Source organism: Macaca fascicularis, chromosome 2, assembly GCF_037993035.2.
Source record: "Macaca fascicularis isolate 582-1 chromosome 2, T2T-MFA8v1.1".
Taxonomy (NCBI): Eukaryota; Metazoa; Chordata; class Mammalia; order Primates; family Cercopithecidae; genus Macaca; species Macaca fascicularis.
The window spans coordinates 81293792-81317058 of NC_088376.1; the positions used below are offsets into that span (position 1 = coordinate 81293792).

Here is a 23267-nt window from a genome sequence, read left to right on the forward strand (position 1 = left end):
TTGATATGATTGAAGTGGCTAAGATTGATTGAGCTTTTCTTGATCACATTTTCTGCTTCTTAGCTAAAGTAATTTTATTTAAATTGACATGGCTTGAATTGTCATCATTTTCTGCTCTTCCAGAATGATGTGCAGAGAAAACTTGAAGACAGTATCTCTTCTTTGGCATTCTTCTCTTAATGCGATGCTATTATTTATCATAATATACATGTATTTAGTTGTATCTGTTATCATTCTGATACTCATAACTACCATTTTAAGTCCAACTTTATATTTGTTACAATGCAGAGTTTTGGGAAAGGTCTATTAGTAATTATTTAAGTATTACATATTTTTATGGAAGTCTTTAGAAGGTGAATATCTTACTGAAAAACTGTTTTCTAAATGAATTTAATTTTGTTTTGTATTTGTATCAGATCATGCCTACTGTATGTTAGATTTTAGACTGTTTTAAAAGAAACCCTAGATTATATAAAAATTTTTTTGCTGTTTTTAAATGGCATTTGTTTTATGTTTAATTTCACAGGATAATTTTGATAGACAAATTTTCTAGAAGACCTTTTTTGAAAGGTAATGGTTCTATAAGTTCCATTCCAACAGTAGTTTATTTCTGTGTTTCAGTCCTACAGAAATTGTGCGAGTGAGTAGTTGAAATAATGTACATGTACCAGTTTTTTAAGTATTCTAAATAGTTCTAACATTTAATGCATATCAGAAACATGTTTAAGAAATACCAATATCCAGGCCCACCCCACCTATTGAATCAGACAGTTCCCGGGGCATATATATGCTGGAGAAGCCCCATAGGTGATTTTAATGTATACCAAACATGTAGAGTCTCACTCTGTTGCCCAGGCTGGAGTGCAGTGGCATGATCTCAGCTAACTGTAGCCTCCGCCTCCTGGGTTCAAGCAATTGTGCCTCAGCCTCCTGAGTAGCTGGTACTACAGGCACGTGCCACCACACCTGGCTAATTTTTGTTAGAGATAGAGTTTCACTCTGTTGGCCAGGCTGGTCTCGAACTTCTGACCTCAGGTGATCTGCCCACCTCGGCCTCCCAAAGTGCTGGGATTATAGGCGTGAGCCACTGCGCCCAACCATGAACTACTGTCTTATACATTTCTTGATGTTCTACCTTTGGGAAGCAATTTAAAATGTTGCTCTTGAATATAATTTTCAATATTTTACCTAGATATGAGTACCTAGAACTTTTTTTTAATATATACTTTAAGTTCTAGGGTACATGTGCACAACGTGCAGGTTTGTTACATATGTATACCTGTGCCATGTTGCTGTGCTGCACTCATTAACTCATCATTTACATTAGGTATTCCTCCTAATGCTATCCCTCCCTCTTCCCCCCGAGTTCCTAGAACTTTAAATACCATCAAGTAAAATTCTTTAAATTCTACATTTTTACTTATTATTTATGGGCAATATTGATATGTAGTTATTACAGCATTAATTTTTTGAGATAATAATATAGTCTGCTCTTCTGTCCTCTGCAACTCGTGCTTCCGTTCATTCAAGAGGTTTGCTGTACAGAGACTCCTTGACTTATGGGTTTATCATAAGTCAAGGAGTATACTGAATATGTATTAGTTTCACACATTGTAAAGTCAAGAAATCATAAGTCGGGGACCATCTGTATTTGTTTAAGAAATTAGATAATTACCATGTAAATACAGTATTTAATTTCAAGAAAAATTTACTAAAATAAACACTATGGATGTGAACATCCACATATTTGGATAACAGTATCTGGCCAGTGTTTCAAATGCTGGGAAAAAATTCAAATCAGAATGCATAAAGCTGCAAAGATGATAAACTGCTCTTAAGTTTACAGTCAAATGGAGATGCCAAGCATAAATATAACTTGCAATAAGACAAGCCAGGATGTTGAGTATTATAGTAGGGGAAGGCAAGAAAGGAAATGCTAAGCAGTCATCAGGAGTAGAATGGACAGAGAAATGGCCATTGTTTACCTGGATAGGCAAACAAGGAGATGGCTGATGGAAGAATTTGCACATAGCTGATGAAGAGTGAACTAGGCAGAATGGAGAGAAAGTGTTAAGTGGAGAGGAGATAGAAGTCAGAGGCATCTCCAGTACTACACCTACACCATCTTGAAATAGTCCTTTACCCATAGTCTGTGCTGAAGGAGTGAGATTAGATAGCCAGGTTTGTAACCCATGTTCTCATATGCCAACCACAGTTGCGTGCTGGAGGGCGGGGATTAGACAGCCACTTATGTAACACATGATTCCATACTTGTGACCACAGCAACAAAACACTTCACCAGGGAAAAACAATTCATAGGCCAGACTGAGCTGTTACGATTCTTTCTGACAAGTTTGAGCTATGAAATTCTGAAACAATCAGGTAATGATATACCTATAAATGAAAAGATCATTTCAGAACTGGCCTCGAAGTCAGTGAAGCAAGCTAAAGTCTAAAGGAAATGATGAGTAAGCAGAGAAACCTGATCTATAGAGCAAAACTAGGGAATGAAACAGGTTTGCTGAGCCAAGAGACTGCCCTAAAGAGATCAGAAGAGTGGGCTTACTTTCTGGCTTTGCAATCCTACTGAGGTGATGCAGCCATGATTCATTTTCTGCCCCTGGATGCCATTGATTGTGGCTGTTGTATCCTTATGTTAAATCCCCTTTTTCTTAAACAGGCTGAATCACTCTCTTTTCCTTGTAATCAGGCAGCCCCAAATTGGACACCTAAGCTTTGATCCTTGGTGATTGAGAAGATAGTGATACCACTGACATCAAGATAAGTCAAGGAGCATGTTTAGAGAAGGGAAGCAATTTTGATGTACCGAATTTGATTGGTGGTGAGATATGCATGAAATTTCTGGTAGTGGTTGGAAATGGGGCCTGAACCAGGACAAGTTAAAGCTAGAGATACAGATCTTGCAGCTAATAAGTTATAGAAATGATTAAGGCAGCCCTAGGAGACGGTATCAGAGAAAAAAAAGATGAGGACAGAATTTGGGGGAAAATTCATTTAAAGGATGAGCATAGACGGAAAAGAAGATGGAAAGTGATAACAGAAAGGAAGAAAACCAAGGTGGCACACATTTTTCAGAGGCAAAAGTGGCTTTGTAACAGTCACATGGTACAGAGAAGTAGGATGTAAATCTGAGACAACACTGGGTTGGATAATTGGAGCATGATGATCCTTTAGAAGGCAGGTACAGTATAACACTGGGAGCAGAAACCAGATGGATATGGTTGTAGTAAATATTAATAAGACATAATAAATAAATAATACTATAGAAAAGTTTGAAAAGGAGAGCATTTAAGACAAATCATCGTTATTTTCCCAAATATGTGAAAAGCACATACTGCTTTATTTTTTGCTTTCAAATTTGAAACATTGTAAAATGATGAGTATAATATGATCTGCAACAGTGTAAGATGGAGCAGTCTTTGAGCTGGGTCTTAAAGGATGATTGCTAAGAGAAAAATGAAACAATACCTACAATATGGTTGCAGATTTGCTCTTTATAATTTAGATGTGCAGAGGAAATGAGAGTTTTCCTATGGAACTTATATGTCCTTCCTCTTGAGCCCATACCCAGTGGTGAGTCTGGAAAAAATTAACTTTTACTTTTAGCCAGTTTAAAACCTAGTCTGATATAAAGGGGATAGAATTTATAATATCTTAAGGGATTTACAGGTAATGCTTAATCTTCTGGAGAAATGCTGTTTTATTTCTGCCCTTTGTCTCGCTAAAATGGTGTCCAGACATATCTTACAAGACGGTGACCATCAGGATAGACAGTCTTTCTTGAGCCCTTCCATTCTCTGGGCATTATACTGACCTCTGTTGCGGCAGGCAGCAGCTTATAAAATAAGACACCGAGTCTTTCCTAGTCTAGTCAGAGCCCAGTTGTCCTTTGCTGAACTGACTTCATCTCAGTTCTCTTGGATTTGGAAAACTCTCTGGGGCCCTGTCAACTGCAGCTCTGCCTCAGGCAGCAGTCTAGGTCAGATTATAGGTTTACCACCTGCACCCCACTGTGAGCCCAAGGTAAGCCTACTTGCTTCCCCTTCAGCCATCTTCTGAATTCCCCTTTGGGGGAATATGGGAACTTGTGGGTCCCTTCTGTAGCACACAGGAAGAGACCGTAGCCTGGGAAATCAAACTCTTTCCAGAATCTAGTAGACTCCCTAGTACCCAGCATGTGAGGAATACTACAAAGCAATGAAAAGTGAACAGACTACTGCTACATTAAACAACATAAATGAATCATACTAATATAATGTTGAACAAAAGAAGTCAGACACAAAAAGAGTGTATACTGTATGCTTCCATTTATATAAAGGTCAAGAACAGGCAAAACTACTCTTTGGTATTAGAAATCAGGATAGTGGTTATCTATGAGAGGAGGGTGGGAGAAGCTAGCAGCACTGACTTGGGAAAGGGGTATGTATATGTTTATATGTATTTGCCTGTATTTATGAAATTGTTATTAATACCTGTCTGTAACACGTAAATAGGTAGAATACTTTTTCAACTTCTGAACTTTGAAACCCTTTGAAAGTCACTGGTAATTTGCTACCACAAACCTTTGTATTAATACTACTTAATAACTTTCAGTTAGATATCTATAATGACCTTTACTTGCATGCTATTTCACTACTTGGTTATATTTTCATTATAAAAAGAAATTTAGTCTAGTTCCTTGGCCTCTTTCTCCAGGGTTAAAACTTTAGTTTATATTGTAAAATTTCTTTTAAAAAATTACCCTACTCAGTTTTTCACAATAGACAGTTATACGAAGTTATTATTTGAAAAAAGTAACCTGTTTTAATTTATAAAAGAAAACAAATAGGCTATAGAATATTAACCTCTGTGAAATAATAAGACAAATGTATGAAAATTATTTTAGAGCTACTTTTTCATGGCTGCTGACCTACTGGAACAAGAGCAAAACCTGCATTAGATGAATGGTCATAAGATTCTCCAGAAGTTGATGTCCAATAATAATGCTTTTTAAGACCATTGGAGACTTCTGCAAGATATACGCGTCCATCTACCACAAATGGCTCCACATCTGTATTGTCTGGTTTTAGACGACCCATTTGAATTAAGTCTGAATATGCCTAGGATTTTTAAGAAAAGAAAAACCGTATCATTAAGAAAAAATGTATTCAATTTACAGTGCTTAAAGAAATTTAAATATTCAAATTAGCTGTGCTAATTTGTAGTTTAAAATAAAATATTCTGAATAACATTGCAGAATTTTAATATTTTCCAGGTATTGTAGGTAGATTTTTATTCATTTAATTACACAGAATGAAATTATAATGTTGCAAAACTTATTTCTAACTTTTAATGTATTAGACATGTTTTGTCATTTTGTGACTCCTAGAGTTAATTTTCTGTACTACCAATTTTGTGGACCAAAGCTCTTACGGTCAAAATTTTCAAGTCCCACAGATGTTCATCAATTGGAATAGGTAGGGGGGCTGGGTAGGAGGGCTGTTGTATACATTCTCAAAAATCTGCTGATAGCTAGTTAGTTACCCATTCCTCAGAAAAATTAAGGGAATCCCAGATTTGGACATCCAATTATATGGAGTTCATGACCCCCCTGAATCTAATCTACAGATTTAGGCTAAGAGAGACAATTCCATAGAATTGGATGCTGACCTATTATTTCTTAATTGTAGAATTTATATATATAGAGAGAGAGAGAGTCTCGGTCTGTCGCCAAGCTGGAGTACAGTGGCACGATCTCGGCTCACTGCAACCTCTGTCTCCTGGGTTCAGGCGATTCTCCTGCCTCAGCCTCCCGAGTAGCTGGGACTGCAGGCCCACGCACCACCACAGCCAGCTAATTTTTGTACTTTTAGTAGAGATGGGGTTTCACCATGTTGGCCAGGATGGTCTCAATCTCTTGGCCTGGTGATCCCCCTGCCTTGGCCTCTCAAAGTGCTGGGATTACAGGCATGAGCCACGATCCTTAGTATCTATGTAACAGAGTCATACAAACATGTTGAACTGGTTTGTCAGTAAGGTTGGCATTATGGAGAAAGATGGAAATTTAAACATTAAAAGATTTAAAAGTCAAGTTGGTTTTTGCTTTAGCTTGTCATTCATCATTAGTTCCAGTTCCAAACTCAACTTATTCAGCTTCTGGTGTGTAGAACCTAAAGGATTACGGATGTTTTTCTAAAATTAAGGGTTGGTTTTTTGGGGAGGGTGGTTTAGACAATACTGTATGTTTTATTACTCTTTTTAGTGGTGGAATTTTGGTTAGTCCTTTTGCAAATTTTGAGAATTTTAACATCTACTTTTTCCCCTCATTCTTTCCAAATGAAAACTGTTACCATTATTTCTGCTTTGAAATTAGTATCAAAGGCTATCTGTATTTATGTGAGCAACATGCCAAATATTTTGATAGCTTGTACTCTATCTCTCCTATTCCATATTTTGGTATAATTATTAGGGAGCAGGTCAGAAATTTTGCTACATCTGATCAATAATTATGATTTTTTTTAACCTTAGAGGAATTCGAACTGTGTCATTCAGTGATGTGTAATACTAATACATAGTTTTAATGTCTTTTGTTATTTCAACCACCAAACTCTCTAGTAGCTAATTTTAGGACTTATGTTAATTACCAAAACTGCAGTGTCTCACTGTGTAACCATTTCTGAGGCACCTGTAAATAATATCTGATGTTACAGAGATGATCCCAGAAAAAGCCTTCAGTGAAGGAAAAAACTTAAAACTTACTACACACGTAGCCTCATCAAATTTGTTTCCCCAAATGTAGATATGAGAGAATGTGAGATTTGTTTTCATTGATTGTGAAAGTGCAACAAGTCCTTCTCCCTCTATGTTGTTGCTGACTACTGACAACCTGAAACCAATAGTTCCACAAGGAAAGAATACAAAAATTAGCAACATTTATTACAAACATTTTCTTGTGTAGTCTTAGCATTATTCCTCAGTATGTTGTAATGTAGTGGTAGAAATACTGACCATTTAATTCCTAAAATCCAAGAAACTTAGTTTTCTAATTAGATCCTTAGGTACTTAGTAGAACTAACTACATTTTGAAAGTCTTCTGTTTTATATTTTTCAGTAAATGTTTGGGTGGATAGCAGATATATTTTTCTGGATAAATGCATCCAAGTATTTTATTCTTTAGTTTTTATTTTTAAAAGTCTTGATCATATTGAATGCTTCTGATTTTTCTATTAGAATTCAGGATAAATAATATAAGCAATACAAATTTTCTCATTAATTTGAAGGAATCATTAGTAGAACCAGTCTAATTGTAAGACAGTACATTTGAAAAATAGAAATTTAAATGTTTACTGTAACAATACAATGTCAGTTTAGAAGCTGAGTTTTCATATTTCATCATCATCTTAAGAGTTCAGGGGTTTGAGGTTAGTATTTAAAAATTTGCTTTTTTGTTATTTTGATTAAATATAAAACCATACTAACGCTTTAAGACTCCTGTTGTGTGAAGTAAGAGTTTCACTGAGATAGTTTGCACCTGCATTTTCTATTCTGTTAAAGGAAAGATCTATTACTTCCAGGGTAGTGTTGCTTTTCAGTACATCAGCCAAATACACCATTCCATCATGAGTTATTTTGTTGCTGGGAAAGGAAAAATAGTTATATTTGAAAATATGAAATAGTGTTTTCATTCATAGCGAGAAGATGCTTGAAAACTTAAACAGTACTTTGTGTTTTAGTAAAGGTTTATTTTAATCACTTGATTTCCAAGAAAGTTAATGAAAATTCACCATAAAATATTGCTTTCATTCTTGTTTACACAACTAAATTGCTCATTTATGTTACTAAAAGACAGCAGTATTAAATATTAAAGCTTAGGACAAAGGGTTGACAATTGGTTGCAGTTTCTAATCATTGGAAATAATGTCTAACAAAGTATCCCAACTACCATGAATATTTATATATAGATTATTCCCATATTCCCATGATTTAACTTTGAATTATTAATGTGTAAATTATCACTTACCAGCTGACATCAAGGTAGCGCAGGCTACTGTTCAGATACAGTGCATCACATAACTGTTGTATACCACTGTTTTTTATATCATGCTTACACATGTGTAGTACAACAAGACAGTGATTTTCTTTCAACATGCGGCCTATATGGACTGTGGACTCTTCCTAAAAGTGGATAAAATCTTATTTCTAAAATATAATTTTGAAGTAGTGCATGTTTATCAGACATATGCTGTTATTTAAATTAGCTTTTAAAAAAGATTATATTGGTTAAAACTGTTAGTCTACAATTTGCATTTGTTTAGTCTATCTTAAAAAAATTATCTTTGCCACAAATGATATTTTTTACCTTCTCAGAAGGTAAAATATAGTCACTATATTTTACAAGTGCCTGCTACCTAAGTGATGTAAAAGATGCTGGTTAATTTGGTTTTTTAAAGGAACAATAATCAGTCATTTCGAAAGGAAAAAAAAATTGGTCCCATCATGTATTGAGCATGTAATCCATCTTTCAAATCTCTAAACCTTTCTTGTACTTTCCTTATGTTCCTGAACTTTGCTCTTGATCTCTACTCTTGACGGTTTTCAGACAAAATACGAAGACATTTCCCAATCTTTATTTTATATTAAGAATACATTCATTAACCCTGTGATATATCTGATCCTTCCCTTTTATATTCATCTCAAATTCCTAAGAGGTTTTATTCTTATATTCTGATCATCAGAAGACCTTTTTTTAAGTTCCACAATCTTGCTGCTTCTAGGCAAAAGATACATAGCATCAGTGAAGATTTGAATACCAGGCATTTTAAGTTTTTAACAAAATCAAAGCATATTTTCAAATGAATAGCCCAAAGTATTTTGTGACAAGAAGTACTCTTGCATGATTGCTGTATAACATAATAAGTTTTTTAGTCACTGCTGATGATGAACATAGATAACTATATGTGTTCTTGTTATATATAAAGGTACTTTGAAAAAAACTTTAAATGAAACCACATAGCAATAGCAGAAAGTACATAAGCTTTATAAAAATCAAATCTGTCAGATACCAGCTTTACCTTTTACTGGCTATATGACTTTGGGCAAATATTTGCATCCAGCTGAGTCTCAATTTCCATTTTAGTAAAGTAGCTGAAATTATGCTTCCCTCACAGAAATAAGTTAACTGAAAAAAGGTACCTAGCACAAAATAAGTGTTCCATAGGCAGACTACAAAGCATTTATTATTGTTCAATATTCTGTAATTCTGTATTTGCTGAAATTGCTTTGACACTGAAAAGATATACCCTAAGGAATGTTATGTGGACTAGTATCTCCAAAAATGCAAGCCAGCCATGCTAAAGGGATGCTGTGTAGTCTAGGAACGTAAAAAAATGCAAACCAATCACACTTAGGGGGTTCCACTATTGCTCTACCTAGTGCCAGGCACAGAAGACAAACTCATTATGTTTTTGTGTTTGGGCCTTGATTGCAGTTCTAGGCTACAAAGCTTGAAAGCAGGGATATCCTAATTAAGGGAGGAACTATTGTCAGAAATAGTAAAGGGTTTTAGCCCCATTCACCGAGTTTGTGACTTGATTTGTCTAGCGTGGCACCTGGCATCAGTATTTTTCAAGCTCCCCGGATAATGCCAATGAGTGTTAAAGGTGAAGTCCAACATCTTAACAGCTTTTTGTTATCCCATTCCTCCATGGTAATAAAACAGTAAAACCCATAAATGGAATTAATTTGCAGGTTTGTATTTGGGAACAGCAATTTAAGAGCAGAATTGTAGCCTTGGGGATAGAGAAGGTAGTGGCTGTCCTGGCTGTCCTGGAGAAGAACAAAACAGGCTAGCACCTAGCTGGCTGCCAGAAACACCAGGCTGAGAGCAACAAGGGGGCCTGGGCTTTTAATAATAAGCATCCTCAGGTGGATTTAGGAATGACACCACTCAACATTTTAAAAAGGGATCATGCTTATAATGTGATCTCCTATATATAAACATATTTCTGCACAGATACAATCCAGAAATTTTTTATTTAGCCTTCAAATCTCCTGTCATATCCTCAATCTGAGAACCTCCCTATCACACTCACCTCCCCTGCTTTGATTTTGATTACCCTCCTTATGTCCCCATGGCACCCCAAGCATATCACTCTCCAGACTTGTCAAGCTCCTTCCACCTAGATGGAAAACTCACTGAAGACAAGTGCTATGTAATTTATTTGACTTTAATACCTCTAGCACCTCGCTAGCATTGTGTCTGGTTTAAGGTTGCATTCAAATATTCATGGTGTGAATGAATCATGAGTGAAGCAATTCACTGCATGCCTACTTTGAGCTGTATTTTGCTAGCCTTTTAAATATTTTAAAAATAGGAATCTATTTGAAGATTCTGAGGGTCTTGTTGAATAGATTGGATTTACGTACATGAAACAAGGTGATGTAAAACTGCAAAAATTCTGGTACTGAAAAGTGCAAAGATAACTCAAAGGGAGATATCTATGTAGGCAAAGAATGTAAAATACACTTCTGAATATGAGAATACTACTTTAAAAATATCATTAATTCTCAGTTATTCATACTGAGGGGGAACAATGAAGTAGATAATTTTAAATTATCTAAAGTGCTTTGATCATTTAAAAAGTCCAGAGTTTGGCTGGGCATGGTAGCTGATGCCTGTAATCCCAGCACTTTGGGAGGCCAAGGAAGGTAGATAGCTTAAGCTCAGGAGTTCAAGACCAGCCTGGACACCATGACAAAACCCTGTCTCTACCAAAAATACAAAAAAATTAGCTGGGCATGGTGGTGCATACCTGTGATCCCAGCTACTCAGGAGGCTGAGGTGGGAGGATCATTTGAGGCCAGAAGGTGGAGGCTGCCGTGAGCCGAGATCATGCCACCGCACTCCAGCCTGGGTGACAGAGTGAGACCTCATCTCAAAAAAAAAAAAAAAGTTCAAAATTCAAACATTTACATTGATTGATTGGTTGAGATGAAGATGAAGTCTCGCTCTGTTGCCCAGGCTGGAGTGCAGTGGTGAGATCTCAGCTCACTGCAACCTCTGCTTCCTGGATTCAAGCGATTCTCCAGCCTCAGCCTCCCAAGTATCTGGGATTACAGGCGCCTGCCACCATGCCTGGCTAATTTTTGTATTTTTAGTAGAGACTGGGTTTTGCCATGTTAGCCAGGCTGGTCTCAAACCGCCTGCCTTGGCCTCCCAAAGTGCTGGGATTACAGGTGTGAGCCACCATGCCCGGCCAAACATTACATTTTAAACATTGAACTTTATAAAGTGCTTTGACCATTTACTTTTCCTAATAGTTAGATATACGTTTTTGTTTATACCAATAATAATGTGAGTTCTTATTCTCTAGCTGTTTACAAGTGATAGGAGAAGAAAGCCACCCAGAAGGAGCAAGAAGTCATGAAAGTAGGAACCATGTTTTTACTCATCTTTCTGTCTCCAGCAAGCAGCTTATCTACAGATAGGATCAAGTCCAAACTTTCCAGACTGCTTTTCACACACATTTTGCTTTTATTACTCATGATTTCAAAGGTGTAATGGTTCAGCCACATCAATGTAACAAACAGTTCACACTGGGCTCTTATAATGTGGCCTTTAAAATCTTCACTATTAGGAGAATGGTGTGAACCCAGGAGGCAGAGCTTGCAGTGAGACGAGATCGTGCCAGCCTAGGCAACAGAGTGAGACTCCGTCTCAAAAAAAAAAAAAAAAAAAAAACCACTTCATTATTTATGCTTTCATCTTGACCACTTTGACCCTCGCAGGTTTACTCACTAAGAACTTGAGTTTCAAGAGAAAAGATGACATGTTTGCTGCTTAAGTAAGCAATATCTAAAAGCATATTTAGTTATAAACGTCTTACCAAGAATTGATATAATTTTCCTTTAAATAAACATTTTTATAAATAGTAGTTTACAAGATATAGTACACACATGTCTAAAAATAGTGTATTCATGTACCTTGACATAAACTTGTAGTAGTACCTTAGTTTCATTCATGTTGTTATATTAACTACCATCACTTTGAATACATACCTGTTCACCATACAGTATAGGTCGGTTTAGGTTTATTGCCTTAATTGCTTGGTTTCGAGTTAGTACTGTAGCAAATGCTATCACACTTTGCATTCCCTAAAAACAGGTAAATTCATTAAGGAAACTGACAAAGTATATAATAATCTCGCTACATAAATATTTCAAGATCAGCTATCTGCATTCTGATAAAATTATTTTTAAAATTTAAGCATTCCTTGCACTTTGAATTGTAAGTTGATCAAATTCAAAAATGAATTGTTACTGTATTCTTTTCTCCTGGCCCTAAAATCTAACTAAAATGTGGCATGGGGAGTTTCTTAATGTTTTAGTGTCCATTTCCTGGGTGTTTCCCTCTAGGTTTTTATTCCTCACCCCTCAAGCTTCTATGTGGATCCCAGCTAGAGCTCATACTACTTATGCAACACATATCATTGTACAAGCACTCTTATATTCATACTAGTACTTTAAGTGTGTGTGGTGGGAAAAGGTTACCAATCACATTTTTCACAGATCCTATAGGCTTCTCTTGCTCTATCTGACTGGAAGGGCCTAGTCCTCCCCCATATCTGTGATGGACACCACCATGTACACCCAGCTGGTATGCCGGAAACCATGGGCTTCCTCTCACTCTGCCATTCCTCTTAACCTTCCCATCCAGTTGATCACTAAGTCTTACAGATTCTGCTGCCTCCAAAAGATGTCTCAAATTAGTCTGTTCCTGTCCATCTCTGTGGCCACCACCCCAGCCCAAGTCCTCCTCACTTCTCACCTGGACTTCTAAGTGGTCAGATGGCTGCTTGTTGCCACCCTTTAATTCTCCACAGAGAAACCAGTAATCTAAAACTGCCAGATCATTACCCCTAAAAAATTATTTAAAAATATAAAAGAGCATTATAAGAGCCCAGTGTGAACTGTTTGTTACATTGATGTGGCTGAACCATTACACCTTTAAAATCATGAGTAATAAAAGCAAAATTGTATCTCTGGAAAAGTAAGAATCAAAGTAAGAAAGGAAGTTGGGGCCAGGCACGGTGGCTCACACCTGTAATCCCAGCACTTTGGGAGGCTGAGGCGGGTGGATCACCTGAGGTCAAGAGTTCGAGACCAGCCTAGCCAACATCATGAAACCTCATCTCTACTAAAAATACAAAAAAAAATTAGCCAGGTGTGGTGGTAGGCACCTGTAATCCCAGCTACTAAGGAGGCTGAGGCAGGAGAATCGCTTGAACCTGGGAGGTGGAGGTTGCAGTGAGCCGAGATCATGTCATTGCACTCCAGCCTGGGCGACAAGAGTGAGACTCTGTCTCCAAAAATAAAATAAAAAATCCTTCAGAATCTATTAAACCAGAGAGCCCCCTGGCCCATCTTATTTTCATGTCACATTGATTAACCTGAGGCTATACAACAGGTTCCCAAGAGTAGGCCTGAAGATTTGAAAACATATCAGAGAAAGTGAAGCCTGGAATTTGAAGACATGCAAAAAAACACATTTCTCATTATCAGGCCAGGTGAAGGTTGAAAGCAACTTTTATATTTTTTAATAATTTTTAGAGACAGGGTCTTACCATGTTGCCCATGCTGGAGTACAGTGGATGTTCACAGGCACGATTGTAGTGCACTGTAACCTCAAACTCCTGGGCTCAAGAGATTCTCCCACCTCAGCCTCCTGAATAGCTGGGACTACAGGTACATGTCACGTCACCCAGCTTCAGAGCAGCTTTTAGCATCATTTTAAGTTTTTGTGCTACAATATAAGTAACTACTAAAAAGTATTTTATTTTTGTTTTGAGGCAGTCTCGCTCTGTCGCCCGGGGGCTGGAGTGCAGTGACATGATCTCAGCTCACTGCAGCCTCCGCCTTCTGGTTCAAGCGATTCTTCTGCCTCAGCCTCCTGAGTAACTGGGATTACAGGCTCCCGCCACCAAGCCCTGACTAATTTTTGTATTTTCAGTAGAGACGAGGTTTCACAATGTTGGCCAGGCTGGTCTTGTACTCCTGACCTCAGGTGATCCACCTGCCTCGGCCTCCCAAAGTGCTGGGATTGTAAGTGTGAGCCACTGCACCCAGCTTAACATGTATTTTCAAAAGTAAAAAAATTATATGAATAAAGTAATATTTGTTTAATTAAAGTGAACATGATCTTTTTCTAAAAATTCCATACAGTTTAAGATGAGCTATGTAGATGGAAGTTTAGGAATATTTTTATTAAGTATTTTTGTGTTATTTACTATAGTCTGATTTTATTAATCTGCACTATTATGTCTAGGGGAAAAATACCTTTTCTCTGATATTAGACATAAGAAGCAAAATTAGTCATTGATAAGACTCTCATTTAGCTTATCTGGATGATTTTCTCATAACCATTTTACTCACCAGGTCACAGTCACCCAGATCTAATTTCTCTAACGATGAATTAATTTGCAGCATTGCAGCAAAAGACATTCCACCTTTATTTTCAATTTTGTTTCCAGTCATTCTTAGGTATTTTAGAGTCTGATTCTTCTGAAAAGGAAAAAAAAAAATTTATTTAAAAATTTTTAATCCACAGAATTCTATACATTACATGAATTAGGAGACTATTACTATTTGCAGCCTCCAGTTTTCATGGAGACAGACCAGGGTATATTCCTTTTTTTTTTTTTTTTTTTGAGTCTCGCTCTGTCGCCCAAGCTGGAGTGCAGTGGTGCGATCTCGGCTCACTGCAAACTCCGCCTCCCGGCTTCACGCCCTTCTCCTGTCTCAGCCTCCCGAGTAGTTAGGACTACAGGCGCCCGCCACCACGCCTGGCTAATTTTTTTTTTTATATTTTTAGTAGAGACAGGGTTTCACCGTGTTAGCCAGGATGGTCTCGATCTCCTGACCTCATGATCCACCCACCTCAGCCTCCCAAAGTGCTGGGATTACAGGCATGAGCCACCGTGCCCAGCCAGAACAGGATATATTCCTTAAAGGTAACATTCAATCTACCATAATAGATAAAAATCTAGTTTAACAGTTGAGTAGAAATAATGCCCAAGAAACAGATGCCCAAGCAATAACCAGTAAATAAACCATATATTAATAAACTTTCCTTTCACTGGAAAAATCTGTAAATTTATCTTAAGAAAATTATAGCACTTCACTTTTTTAAATTGAGGTGAAATTCACATAACATAAAACTGACCATTTTTAAGTATACAATTCAGTAGCATTTAGTACATTCACAGTATTGTGCAGTCATCACCTGTAGCTAATTCCAAAACATTTTCATCATCCCCGAAGCCAGTCCTATTCCATTAACCAGTCACTCCCCATTCCTCCTATATCACTTTTAAAGTAATATAATGTGATAAATATTTCACAAAATTACAGACATTTCATCATTCTAATGAGTAAATATTAGGACATATGTAGGGAAAAGAAAGATCAGACTGCTACTGTGTCTATATAGAAAGAAGTAGACATAAGAGACTTCATTTTGTTCTGTATTTGAGATGCTGTTAATCTGTGACCCTACCCCCAACCTTGTCCTTGCAAGAGACATGTGCTGTGGTGACTCAGGTTTAATGGATTTTGGGCTGTGCAGGATGTGCTTTGTTAAACAAGTGCCTGAAGGCAGTATGCTGGTTAAAAGTCATCACCATTCTCTTAATCTCAAGTACCCAGGGACACCTACACTGACAAAGGTCGCAGGGACCTCTGCCTAGGAAAGCTAGGTATTGTCCAAGGTTTCACCCCATGTGATAGTCTGAAATATGGCCTCGTGGGAAGAGAAAGACCTGATCGTCCCCCATCCTGACACCCGTGAAGGGTCTGTGCTGAGGAGGACGAGTGTAAGAGGAAAGAAGCCGCTTGGCAGTTGAGATAGAGAAAAGCATCTGTCTCCTGCCCATCCCTGGGCAATGGAACATGTCTGTGTAAAACCCAATGGAATGCCATCCCTGGGCAATGCAACATGTCCGTGTAAAACAGATTGTATGTTCTGTTTACTGAGAAAGGAGAAAACCGCCTTAGGGTGAAAGGTGGGACTTGCTAGCACAATGCTGCTCTTTATGCACTAAAAAGGTTTATGAAGATATTTGCATATGCCTATCAAGGCACAGCACTTTTCCTTAAACTTATTCATGTCACAGAGATCTTTATTCATACAGAAATAAACCCCTGTAATGATGGTTACTGATTTTTGGACAAAGCTGTGAAGACAATTCAATGGGAGAAAGAAGTCTTTTAACAAATGATGTTAGGACACGTGGATATACACATGCAAAAGAATAAAGTTGGACTCCTACCTCATACTATATTCAAAAATTAAAATGGATCAAAGAAAGAGCTAAAACTATAAAACTCTTTAAAAAACATAAATTTTTGTGACTGGGTTTTCAAGATGAACCTTGAAAACATTAAGCCAGTCACAAAGGCCACATATTGTATGATTCTGTTTATATGAAATATATGAAATGTCCACAGTAGGCAAATATATAGAGAGATGAAGTAGGTTAGTGACTGCCAGGGGCTGGAGAGTAGGGGGTGGAAAAGATGGAGAGGGATTGCTTATGAGTTTAGGGCTTTTCTTTTTAGGGTGATAAGTATGTTTTAAAAATAGTGATAGTAGTGATACTTGCACAGCTCTGTGAATATATTAATACTTAAAACACCACTGAAGACTTTCAAAGGGTAGATTTTATGTATGTGAATTAAATCTTAGTAAAACTATGACTTCAAAAGTGTTCATGCAATGTCTACACTTGAATAAAGTATAATAAAAATATGTATTCCTACAATATTAAAATAAATTCACTTCAACATCGGACGCTGTTGGTTCCAAGCTATCAGAAGTTAGAATTTCCAAATAAAATGTTAGTTTGAAATACATAAATGCTTACATGTAGCACTTTAGCAATCAATTCTCCACCTTCAGGCCCAATATCATTAAACATGAGGTTTAAGTAAATGAGATTGAGTTGTTTCTATGAGAGAAAATAAGCTATTACACATTATTATTATTATTGGAAATTGATCGGTTTTACATACATACACACAGTATATATATATATATATATATATACACACACACACACACACACAGAGTATATACTTTATTTGAATAAGTGTTTTCCTCCAAAGAAAATCTTTATAACCAAGAAAGACTGTATCCTAGCAAAAACAACTACCATTAAGGAAAAAAAAAATCATTCTTATGTAAACAAAATATAATTACAATATAAATGAAAGAAAAACTTTCGTTTTGATCAATCTGAAAGATGGATGTGGTGTATATATTTAATCATGGTGTACAAGTTTGCAAAAGAACTCAGGAGCTCTAGCTACTGGCTCCCTTGAGACCAAATTCACAGTGGGTTTCCAGTATATTTCAAGTGTTCTAGCACAGAGTCGGGACCCTTGACATCGGGTAAAACTAGTATTTTATGTGTGTGTCATTAGACTAATTGGTTTCACTGTAAATGGAACTAAGGACATTTTGTAGTAAAATAATACCTGAACCAGTTTCGCAGCATAGTATGCACCAACATCACCTAGAAGGTTATATCCAACATCCAAACCTGAAGCACAGATGAATAGAGCTGATATTCCTTATAAAGAATACTTAAATCAGATCAATGAAAAGCAGGAGGTATTGATTCTTATGGAAACATACCATTAATATACAGACAATTCTTTAAAATTCTGGAAAGAATCCAAAAATCTTCACCTGTAACTCTTTCTACTGGCACTAAGCGATTGTTACCAGCAATGTTTAATGTGATTCCTGCTGCTAGCCTGTTAAAATACAAAAAAAAAAAAAAGATTTTGAAACAGAAACCCAGTAAAGAATTAAAGTATGTTTCCTTCATGTATAAATAGTCATATCACAGATAACAGTTACTGGAAGCAAGCATAAAGTAAGTAGACTTATATAGTATGTTTATAACAGGTAACTTAAAACTACTGAACATTCTGCAGACTGCAAAGTGCTTTAAAAGATTCCGTATAATTTCTCTCTCACACACACTCACACTCACACAAACAGTATCCCCACTTTTATAGATAACAACACTGAAAACTTCAATGATTTTCTTAGACTCACCCAGCTCAGGTCAAGCGCGGTGGTCACGCCTGTTAATCTCAGCACTTTGGGAGGCCAAGGCGGGCGGATCACCTGAGGTCAGGAGTTCGAGACCAGCCTGGCCAACATGGTGAAACCCTGTCTCTACTAAAAATACAAAAATTAGCCGGGCATGGTGGCGGGCGCCTATAATCCCAGCTACTCAGGAGGCTGAGAGAGGAGAACTGCTTGAACCCAGGAGGCAGAGTTTGCAGTGAGCCAAGATCATGCCACTGCACTCTAGCCTGGGGGACAGAGGGACACACTCGCCTCAGAAAAAAAAAAAAAAGATTCACCCCGCCCACACACACACAAAAAAGATTCACCCCGCCCACAGAAGTTAAAGATCACTCTGGAGCCCAAGCTTGGGTACTCCCGGTCTAGTGCTCTTTCCTGAATGCTATACCACCTCTAAGACCTACTAACAGTGTTGCTCGTCTGCTTACTTACCTGAATCAAACGGTATATCCATTTTACCAAGCATTTTCAAATGGCTATAAAATCACTCAATATGTTAGGATTTTCACACACATGAATATAAGCAAACACTATTAATGTAATCAAGTATTTGTCTTTCTTACCCCTTTTTAATTTCTTTATCCACTTCTTGGAGTATACGCAATATAAAAGGATTAATTTTCTGGGATTTTTCCATACACAGATTAGAATAATGTTCCTGGAGACCAGATTCTGGAGATTCTGAAAAATATATGCATCATCCATCACATATAAATTATTCTAGAAACTTTTTGAATACCATAAAAACTATACTTCTTTCAAAGATATGAGTTGTACGTGTGTATAGTGGGGGTAGGGAAGAAAAGGAAACAAATAAGGTTAGAAAAAAAGAAGAGAAAAATAATGGGATAGATAATTAAAATGCTGTTTGGAGAACTAGGGCCACTGAACCACCCACTGAGGCTTGGCAGACACTGGCTTAAGTGAGCACCCTACATTGGAAGTGACATTAAGGGAGAACTAAGCTCCATTATGTGCCAGTTCTGGTAGCTGAGGAAAATGACTTCCAAAGACATTATATATTTTGTCCTAAACCATGCAGCTAATAAGGGCAGAGTGCAGAATCAAACTGATTCCAAAACCTCTTTCCACTGTGCCCTATTGGGTTGCAGTGACTCAACATTTCTTTCTTTCTTTTTTTTTTTTTTTTTTTCAGTATCTCAGCATCCATCAGAGGAAAAGGTTTCTTAAAATAGCTTCATATAAAAACAATTTTATCTAATAACCTAACTCAAAAGGGATCTGAAAAATCACCTACTCCCACAAGCTTCTTGGATACCCTCTACATCATCCCAAGTTTGAATGTAACTGTCAGTTCTTCATACCAAATCGAGGCCTGGCTCACAGAAGCTCTTCTCCTACCCAGCCTTCCATCTCCTCTTTCTAAAGGTGACTTTTCCCTAAGTTCTTAAGAAGATAGAAACAAAGCAGGAATTGAGATCTCCTTTCTGTTATACATGCAGCTTTCCTTAATGACCTTACTGTTTTCAGTAATACCTCAAAAGCATCTTCTGCAAGGCCTACGTCTTCTGGGGTAGAAGTTATGCTGTTACTTTTCTTAGAAGCACAGGCCACTGTTTTTGTTTCTATACTTCTACCTTTTGTGGATGTCTTTTAAAAATTTGTGCACAGAGATCTCATTGCTCAACCAGCCTAGCTTTTTAGGAGCTGGCTTCTCTTCTAAGTCTCTATATCTCAGAAATGTTTACTGAGTGTCCTTTGCACTCTGAAGAATAATGAGTTTGCTAAATGGATCTGCAGAACAAGATTTAACATGAGGAACATTACATTTCAGATGAAAGCAAACAATTTTCTTATAGTTTTTAATAACCTTTTTAAAAATAAATTTAATATACTTATTCCAGACAATTTGGAAATTTCTTTTTTTTTTTTGAGACCAGTTCTCAATCTGCCTCCCAGGCTGGAGAGCAGGAGCGCAATCTCAGCTCACTGCAACCTCTGCCTCCCGGGTTCACGCGGTTCTCCTGCCTCAGCCTCCCAAGTAGCTGGGACTACAGGCACACACCACCACACCCGGCTATAAAGACGCAGTTTCACCATGTTGGCCAGACTGGTCTCAAACTCCTGCCCTCAAGTGATCAGCCCGCCTCAGCCTCCCAAAGTGCTGGGATTACAGGTGAGCCAATGCACCCGACCGGAAATTTCTAGTATTAAAAGAAAATACATGTTACTCTGCAATCCCGCTGCCAAAGAACAACCACAATTGAGGTCTAGGCATACATACTTCCTATAGTTTTTCTTTCATATGCATATTAAGTATTTTTTAAACAAAATTGGAATCTTTGGATATAATTTTATATGCTGTTTTTTTCAGTTAACGTTATATTGTAAGCAGTTTTCCCATGTCACTAGATAATCTCTGACAATTTTAAATAGCATAATTTCTGTCATGTGGATAGATGTACATATTGAAAAAGCTTCACCTATTTTGGAAAATTTTCATGTATTTAAATGATATTGTAGCACAATATTTCCCAAATTGTATTTTGTGGAATATTCATGTTCTACAGGATGATCAAAGGTGTTCCAAACAGAATAGGTTTTATTATCAAGTAAGTTTGAGAAGTGCTAAAATAAACAAAACTATACAGAGACACAACACTTCTCAGAGTATTTAAAACATGTGCACACTCTTCAAACTGTTAAGCTTGAGAATAGGGAAGATAAGAATGCTGCATTTCTGGCCGGGTGCGGTGGCTCATGCGTGTAATCCCAGCACTTTGGGAGGCCGAGGCAGGTGGATCACTTGAGGCCAGGAGTTCGAGACCAGCCTGGCCAACATGGTGAAACCCTATCTCTACCAAAAAATACAAAAATTAGCCGGTGTGGTGGCGCGTGCCTGTAGTCCCAGCTACTTGGGAGGTTGAGGCGACAGAATCGCTTGAACGCGAGCAGTGGAGGTTGCAAGATTGCAGTGAGCGGAGATCGCGCCACTGCACTCCAGCCTGGGTGACAGAGGAGACTCCATCTCAAACACACACACGCACACACACACACACACACACACACCTCACTTGGAATGCAATCTAGAAAATGCTGCTTTAGCGTCCTCCCCAGGAAACAAAGCAAGTAGATCCCAAATAGAAGATGGAGCTGGGCTCCCAGTAGGCTTCTTTCTTCCCTACTCTCTTCCTTGGCATTAAGAGAAAGATTGCCCTGAGAATCTCCGAGATTCAGCGCTGCCCACACCACAAACAAGGCACAGAAATGTGTCAGACTACAATTCATTTTCGCAAAGGCATGAAGGAATCTTAGACTACGAGCTAAATACAGCTAAACAAAATTATGGAAATATTATTATTTAACAAGCTAGCCACAGATTTACAGTATTTAAAAGTTTCTGCTACCCTTCCTTTGACTTAAAATTCACCTATGTATTTTGTATGCCAGGATTTTATGGCACCAATGAATTTATTTCCTATACTATATAGTAAAGTAAAAACTAGGAAATAACCCAGCTACGCAGAAAAATGTAAAGAACCTAACCCAAATTTCATTTTTTCATCCACGACTCTGGCAGCACGTTTTACAATTTCCAGAGAAAGGACTTATTTAGGAGGCAGATCCCTCCAAAACATGCTTTTCTATACTTAGCCAAGCACTGGGAAATCCAAGAGATGAGCATGAGTCAGAACGTGGGGGCCCCACCCAGAATCCGCAGTGTGCACATTTGAACAAATTGTTATCCCAGCTTTAATTTCCTTTCATGCTAAAGGCAGAGCCTAACACTGCCCATTCAGTGAGTACTATTAAGCCAGCCTCCGAACACAGTTCCGTATCCACAAACATACTTTAAAGCAAGCATATAAAACGGAAATGGCGTGTAAGGGGTGGCCCTTCAGGGTATGCTTAACTCGCTAAAGATCATTCATGGGCGCAGAAATATTTAAAATGGAGACAGTACAGAGGTGCAAAGTCAGAAACGGTATCAAGACCCTCATGCCCACCTGTGACCTGCTCTCTGGGACTTTCACAAAAAGGGGTCTGAGAAGAGCCCTCCAGCCACACCCTCCCGGAGGGAGACCCTGGAGATCCCGAGAGCACGGCGACAGACACCATCTGCACAACCTATCGCACAAACGGCGGGGACTCCTCTCCCGCCCTCGTTTCGGGGCGCCCCAAACCTCTGGTCACAGATGGGGTTCCCAGGGGCACTCTCCCTCCGCGCCGCCTTGGGCTGGCGGGCTGCTAGGACTTCGGCAGTGGGACCCCGGCGCCCCTCGCGCGTTTCGTCCGGGCCAGGCCGCGCAGACGGGCTCCCTACTTCTTACCGCGCTGGCCCACCACGGCCGCGCCCGGAGTACGGGCCTGAGTGGGGGCCCAAGCCGGGGACCTGGCCGGCGCACGGGCGGCCTCCCGGGGGCTCCCCATGCTCCTCTCACCCACTGGCCGCGGCGGCTGCGCTGCCATGGCGACCGCGCGCGCGCTTACAGTCCGCCTGCAGCTGTGAGGCGGCTACACAAGCCCCAGCGCCAGCCTGCGCCGAGTCCAGCCAGCTGTGCCTGCCCGGGCCCCGAGGCCTAACTGCTAAGGCAGTGACCGCTAACTCTGTGGAGGTCCTCTGTCACTCTGCCCTGGTTAAAGGCAGCCTGAGGGAGGGCGTCCTGGCTCCTTTGCAGGGAGGAGTTCCCGAGGTTTGAGGGGCTCCGCTGCTGAGCTAGGGCTGGGACTACAAAGAAGATTATGACAAAGCCCCCTCCTGCAAAGTGTTCACCGGCCTGCTCGGCCAGCGAACAAGCAGAGAGTAGCATCAGCACATGATAAAGCCGTAGGGCTTTGGGAGCAAAAAGGGTTTTGTGCTCCCAAAGGGCGGGGCTACCTCCCCAAAGGGAGGGCTTCTTGAAGGAGGTGATATCTGGATGGTCGGAAGGAGGCTGCCAGAGGGCAGAATGCTTGGTGCGTTCTGGGCATGCGCAGGTACTTAACTATACTCAGATCAGTACAGACAACCGGGAGGCGGGCGGGGCCCGATCTACGTGTGTTACTAAAAGGCCAGGGGTTGCGTCTAGATCCTGCTGCTCCTGGCACAGAATGCCAATCACTGAAACAATGAGAATTCCCAGGGAAGAAGGCAATTGCCAGGGAAGAA

General features: G+C 38.8%; 1 protein-coding gene across 22 annotated transcripts; it reads right to left on the minus strand.

Annotated features, from left to right (window-relative positions):
* Positions 1-4311: 4311 nt before the first annotated feature.
* Positions 4312-23003, minus strand: LRRC34 (leucine rich repeat containing 34). 22 transcript variants are annotated; one of them, XM_065540149.2, is made up of 11 exons: positions 22610-23003; positions 18721-18838; positions 17693-17814; positions 17533-17597; positions 16920-17003; positions 14431-14559; positions 12058-12153; positions 8021-8175; positions 7480-7635; positions 6760-6886; positions 4312-5120 (listed from the first exon to the last, which is right to left on the minus strand). In XM_065540149.2, exons 2-11 carry the CDS (start codon positions 18792-18794, stop codon positions 4917-4919), a joined length of 1212 nt encoding a protein of 403 aa, XP_065396221.1. In that variant the 5' UTR covers positions 18795-18838; positions 22610-23003; the 3' UTR covers positions 4312-4916. The 22 variants fall into 22 exon arrangements, with proteins under 22 accessions (XP_065396221.1, XP_005546390.3, XP_005546393.3 ...); XM_005546333.5 differs by having other exon boundaries at positions 22450-23003; XM_005546336.5 differs by having other exon boundaries at positions 22561-22733.
* Between the last annotated feature and the right edge of the window lie 264 nt (positions 23004-23267).